Source organism: Cyprinodon variegatus, unplaced genomic scaffold (genome assembly GCF_000732505.1).
Source record: "Cyprinodon variegatus isolate N-32 unplaced genomic scaffold, C_variegatus-1.0 Scaffold3, whole genome shotgun sequence".
In the NCBI taxonomy this organism is placed as follows: Eukaryota; Metazoa; Chordata; class Actinopteri; order Cyprinodontiformes; family Cyprinodontidae; genus Cyprinodon; species Cyprinodon variegatus.
The window spans coordinates 3279163-3286013 of record NW_015150456.1 but is presented as its reverse complement, the minus strand read 5'-3'; the positions used below and the strand labels follow the sequence as shown (position 1 = coordinate 3286013).

The following is a 6851-nucleotide window of genomic DNA, read 5'->3' as shown; positions in this document are numbered from 1 at the left end:
AGAACAATGTATTACTATGCAGAAGGTCAGTAAGTCCTATTTAGCTCTAAAAAAAATAGGTGTTGCAAAAATCCATACTCACAATTTTCACAATTAATGCTCCAGCACTAATGAGGTAAAATAAAGTTCCAGGAATTAAAGATGCCACATTTCCAGAAGCTAGAACCCATAGTTTCCAAATGGTCAAATTGAAATTTATCAATTTAAATGAAAATGTATGATAATTTCAATGTGTTTTTCTTTTCCTAAAGGCATCTCTGAATCAAAACTTTTCCCAGAAGTCACACACTCAAATTTTTTTAACCAACAACTTTAGAAAATTAATGAAAAATAACATATTTGTATATATAATAAAGGTATTATATAAAGCAAAATAATAAAAATAATAAAGTATTTTCTTTTATCTTTTATAAATATATAGATGTGTTCTTAAAATCCTGATATTTTGCCCCGCCCTTAAAGTGGTACACCTGGACAGAAAAGGTAGATCTACAGCCAATAAGTACTTTACTACAATCCTACCAATTCTGCAAGACATTTAATTCCTGTTTCTTACCATTTATTAATTTGTTTATTCTTTATCTGAATTGTTTCCTTTTATGAGCAAAAAGAACATTTGTGAAAATTGAGCCCCCCCATGTCTGAGAGCTGCTGGATTAACACCAAGCCTTCAATCTGCTGTAGCTTAGTAGGAAATAAGCTGGATCCAGCAGAAGGTCTCAGAACAAGTGGGTCCAGTGTTACCATCTGTACTTTTTCTCTTTTTGATGTAAGCATGGTGCATTTTTCTCTAAAATGGCTCCACCAGCAGATCTAAACAGGACCCAGAAGGAGCAAGAAGCACTTGCTTCAGCTGGTCTTTGCAACCCAAATAAAACACTGATCCATATTATCAAAACAAGCAGGGCAAATAAAGAATAATAATTAATAATAATGACAAGGACCGGCCCGTATTTTAAAAATCAAAAAACACCAACAAACTACCACCCCAGCTGATGGCATATTTGCATATACCTGATACATGCATCCATCACATTCAGCTACAAATAAATCAATTGTTTTAAGGCTGTGCAATAAATTATGATCAAAATATATTATAATCAGAAATTTCATCAGCATCAATAGAAAATAAATCAGATACATTTTCAATAATTCCACTGAACTCGGATGGAGAACCATAATATTCCAGGAGACATAGGCAGAGGAAAGGATATAGTCTCCTAGCCCTTCAGAGCCAAACTAAGCAAAGTTGGTTACCCGAACCCTATATTTAAATAAAGTAACGGTTAGGGTTAAATTTTAATTATGAATTTTCCCATTGCACTTATTAAAATAGGTAAACAAAACAGCAATTGTTTACTGTATATAGAAACGCAGCTAGTCTTAAATGTTCTGCAGTTTTACTTTAATCAGGTGTAGTCATTTAAATTATGTCTGCTTCTGCCTCCTTGAACCCAAGATGGCGGCTCACACTGAGCCTGGTTCTGCTGGAGGTTTCTTCCTATTAAAAGGGGGTTTTTCCTCTCCACTGTCGCTACAAGCATGCTTGTTGTGAGGGATTGCCTTCAAGTCAATGAGCCGAGGCAATCAACTAGTTTTCCTTCAATAGAAAACTTTGAATCAATTTAACTGGATGGTCTGGTAAATTGTGAAGTGCCTTGAGATGACATGTGTTGTGAATTGGCACTATATAAATAAACTGAATTGAACACTAATCAATAATTATCTATATCAACTGATACAAACAAGTTATATCATGATACATAACCAATAGAAACAGTCTGTTATCAGCCCACATATGTTACACAGAACAGGTGATGTAAGAACATCCTAATGGAGCACAGCAATCACCATCTGCCAGAAAACTAATAACTAACAATGCATATTACTGATTCAAGTGAGATATAAAAATAGTTTATAACATTTAAGAAGAGAGATCATTTTTTGCCAGACCAGAACTTGTTATGCAACAATTTTAATATCTAAAATGTCTGGGATTATGTTGAGATCTTCTCGTTGGACCAAACTGACCACAATTTAACTAATGGGTAAAAATTAAGGGAACCCTTAGAACAATCTTGGCATCAACAAAATGACAAAGCAAGCATATTTAGCTAAATGAAAACCCCTTACCTTAAAGTCACAAATGCACGTCACCATATTCCCAATTCTTAGGCACTCCCCATCAAACTTGCAGGTATTGGTGTCGCACAAGAACAGGTCCGTGTCCCGGTCATCAAAATCTGAAACAGAAAAAGTCAACAAGAAGTTAATCAGCGCAGATCCTACCTTGGATCTCCTTCACCCATTCACACACACTTACGGTGGCTAGCTACATTGTAGCCACAGCTGCCCTGGGGCTCACTGACAGAAGCGGGGCTGCCGTACACTGGCGCCACCGGGCCCTCTGACCACCATCAGTAGACAATGCAGGCGAAGTGTCTTGCCCAAGGACACAACGACAATGAAAGTCAAAGCCGGGGCTTGAACCGTCAACCCTTCGATTTCAGGGCAAACTCCAACATCCAACGCCACTGTCGCCCCTATATCAACCTACATCTAAAATATCTAATATCAGCCTGTTGATAAAAAAAACATTTAACTTCTCTCTGGTTCTCTTAAAAGGTTTTTGTAATCCATGGGTTAATAATAAATGGGTCAGTTCTAATACCTATTGTTTTCTTATGGTGCTTAAAAAGTTCAGCTGTTAGAGTTGAAGTTTTGTGGAAGAGGTTTTGCGTCTCATCCAAGAGGATTCCTCAGTTTTAACCGGTGGTAGTGAGCACTGAGATTAATATAATGTAGGTATAACAAATAATCAGTGGAAAACAAAAGTTGGCTCTGGTCCCTCCTACCAGAGTCCTGCAAAGGGTCAGCTACCCGCCGGCGGGTACAGCTATGGGTACAAAACCGAAAAAAAACAACATTATTTCATGGATGCAGGCTCGGATATAGAGGACAAAAATGTAGGCAAGTATAATACAAAGAGTTAGAGCTTGGATGAAACGCATTATTTATATTTTCTTGTTTATTAACTCTACGTCTTAATGAATAAATTGATTCAACAATTTTCATGACAGAATGTTTCTGAGTAACGAGGCAGACCTTTTAGTTCGGCTAATTTACAGCCGTTAATCTGTGAGCACAATGCGCTCTGGATGTCAGCGTGAGGCAATGTTCTTTACAGTCTCTGTTATTAAGATAGTATTTTGCTGCAGCTGGAAAAATAAAGCATGTTGTGTTTAAGCACTAAGCACTGGACACGGGTAAGGGTGGCTTTTTATTATTTACGAGTCCATGGGGTCCCGGGTTTTCAATGGGGATAATTGCAGGTAAGTGTTCAGGTCTTGGTTCTGATCTCTATGGGTGCGGGCAGATATTGGAGGACTCTGTTTTGTACTGGAGTGGCCATGGAGGTCACCTGAGGGGTGTTAATGGTCGTTAGGGGGTTCTGATGGGTTGTTAACTCCCTTGTCAGAGTGGTTTCGGTCACATGAAGTGCAAGTAACGTGAGGGCAAGTGAGCGGTGAATCTTTTAGGTATTGTTCCTATAAGTGCTCTGTAAGTAGGTGAAAGGTCATGTCTAAGAACACCTTCTCTGTTAAGAAATGTTGTTTTTTCCAGGTTAACAAAGATGGCTTCCTTAAAAGCTCTCTCAAAGCCTCTGTCTTCCTTGGCCAGAATATCGAAATTTCTCAAGGGCGTTAGCGGCCCATTGTACATTTTCTTTGTTTTTCCAATGTTGCTAGTCTCCTCCGCATTTTCACTTGCTACAGTTTGTGTCTGTGAAGAAATTATGATTAAAGAGAATTGGTGCTACAGTTTACCTGAACGAGATTTAGAAGTTTTTTAAACAGTGTCTGTGTTACTTTGCTGTGAACAAAGTAATACAAAGCATAGTTTGTTATGTGCCGTGACATTACCACCTGCACAGTTCTTCACAAGGACAAGTGATGTTAGTCATAAACGGACCAAGGAGCAAACAGGGTGTGCGGGTGGCGCTCATGGGAGTTTTAGCATTGAAGTGTCACAGTTCTATTCATTTAGTATTTCAGAGGCAATATAAGAAAAACTACAATAATAAATGTGTTTATAATTCAGCCTGCCTTGGTGGAGGGGCGAAGTGGTGCTGTTCCCCACCACTGCTTGCTTCATCCGCAAAAGGACACCTATGACAAGCCCTGCTGATCTCGTCCAGGGTCCAATATCAGTATCAGTCAATACTTAAAGCTGCAATATCAATATTGCATCGGAAATTAAAAAGGTATATCAGGACATTCCTGTATCAAACCTTTTATTAAACATGCTAACAGGTCATAACAAAAAAGCTATTGCTGACTATGCATGTTTAGCCCAAAGGTGCCAAAAATATGTTGAAAAATACTTTTTGAAGTAAAATTTCTTATAAAAATGTTTTTTTAAACACATTATAATGTTTATAATTGAGTTAAATACATACATTATAGTCCTGGCGCTAAGATGAATTAAATCAACAACTGTGGCCATAATTTCCTATGACTGGTAAAGCTTACTGATAATAGATATTCAGCATGAACTAATCCTGATAATCTAATCTAATCTAATCTAAAGGTCTGAAAATAAAATCAGTACTGAAAATTTAAATGTGCTTTTAAAACCTAATACTGTATTTGTACTTATGAATTGCATAATCCATTTAAACATTAACATATATGGATGTATTGTCTTGTTTTATTTAATTTAATTTCTTACAGCACATAATTAGATATTTATATACTAAGATCTGCTATTTAATTTGGCATTTTTTGTAGGTAAATAAACTGAAGTACATTTCTTTTCTTTTAGCTTTCCTTCAGTGATGTTGGATGCTAAAGAGGGCTGTCTCAGGTGGTTTCATATTATGCCCCAACAGGTCCCACACATCTTTAGCAGAACATGATGTATGTGAGCAACTGCATTATTTTTATGTATTTCTTCTTTAAGTTGAATGTTTGTTTGAGTGCGGGCGGGCGGACTCTCAGGGCATGGTGCTGGGACATGATCCAATTCAGGCTGTGTTATGAATCTCAAATGACATTCCGAATCAAATCACAGTCATATGAGCATGAGACACTCAGCTCAGGGCTATTTGTCTACCTGAAATGATTGCTTACAAGAAGCCACCCCTATGTACATGAATCCATTTGGAAAGTAAAATGGTTTACATTCAGACAAATTCCAGCTGACAGGAGATGGAAATGTCTTTGTTGAGGTAAAAGCAGAACATATTGGGACAGAAGCATGTCATTCACTTCTGAGATAAAACGGGAAAGAGGAAGGGTATTTTTAAAGCATCATCCATCTGATGCAGCCACTCTGTTTTGGGTTGTTGAGGCTGAAGGTACATACAGGTTGCTGGTCTATCACACAGCTAACACAGAGAGACAGACAACACAGCACACTTACACGGGCAATTTAGAGTCAGAGGCTAACCTACAATGTCTTCTGATTGCAGGAGAAAACCAGAACATACGCTTAACATTCACCCAATACACCAAAGTTAAAACACACAATTCTTTTCTTTTTAGCCATCGCACCAATGTGCAAAAAATTATACTTAAAATAATTTAAACAGGCTAGCCAAATAGCCAATACCCTTAAGGCTTCCATAGGAATCTGGTAACCTTTAAGACTTGTATGTTTCAAGGTTGGGTGGAGGTTTTTGAGGACCCAGATGCAGAGATGAGTAGGCAGAGATGAGCTTTGCTGATTTAATTCACGATTCACAGGCAACTGAGGCAAAAATCCAGGAAAATACAAAAATACTGAAAACTAGTGATGTTATGAGATGAGCTGCAACTTCAAGGCGTGTGTCTGTAATGGAAGGAGCGTTTCCACGAAGCGTGTGTCGAGGCTTCATTTATTTAGGGGAGGGGCCAAAATTGATGACGTCAAAAGCCTTGTTACCCTGATACCACGTGACCGCTTCAGGAAGTGGTTCAGAAAGCCCAAGAACTTCCGCAGGCATTTTAATAGCCTCAGTATTCAGTAAAGAGTTGCGTACAGTTGGATAGAGTTTTAATAGATTGGTTGGAAAAACAACATCTAGTTTGGTAAAAAGTGTTTTAGGTAGATTAAACAATGTAATGATCAAAATCTGAGCAAGCCGCAGGATACAGTTGTGACTTAAGTGTTAAGTAGTATTGTTGTCCAATTGACAATTACCATTATTAGTGGTGTCAGCTGTAAGGCATTGACTTCCATGAGGTTGGTGGTTCGAGACCTGCGTATATATTTAACAAGTATTTTGGCTAATGTGACTAATTTGTATTTTTTATCCCTAGTACCGGTAAAAATATAGATTGGGTAAAAACGCTGCCAAATTAGATTGATTTGTTTAGCCAAAAGGTTAAACTAAACTAATATTGGTTAAACACATAACTTCCACCCAGATTAAAACCAAAAACCATGGAAAAAACTATTATGTTTTAATAAAAATGACTCACCTTTTATATTGCTCAGCATTGTCCAATTTGTACATGAACTTTCACTGTCTGTGTCAGCTTATGTTACTAAAATTGCAGTAAAACTGTGTACCTTAACTGATTATTCTCTTCTAAGACATATTACACTAAAATAAAATGTACAAAAGATTTTCTTATACACACCAACCATTAACAATTTCAAAGGAACTTAAATGGGAAAAATAAAAAAAAATGCAAAAAAATCACAGATTTGATTACTAACTGTAGTTCTGTACTCCACCAGTTGGTGACATGTTCACATGGGGCTTCATGAAATATGAGGAAACAATTTGGCCAAACGGTTCAATGCTTCATGAGGTTTTCATCTCACCATAACTACCGAAAACTGAAAAATCCAATGAATGTCAG

General features: G+C 37.3%; 1 protein-coding gene across 1 annotated transcript in view; it reads right to left on the bottom strand.

Moving 5' to 3' along the window:
* Positions 1-2133: 2133 nt before the first annotated feature.
* LOC107082528 (tomoregulin-2-like) overlaps positions 2134-6851 on the bottom strand; it is a gene marked incomplete at its 3' end in the record, with an annotated part of 33758 nt that continues 29040 nt past the window's right edge. The window contains exon 2 of the mRNA XM_015371264.1: positions 2134-2243. Coding sequence (XP_015226750.1) covers positions 2134-2243 — 110 coding nt within the window. The remainder of the gene's footprint in view (positions 2244-6851) is intronic.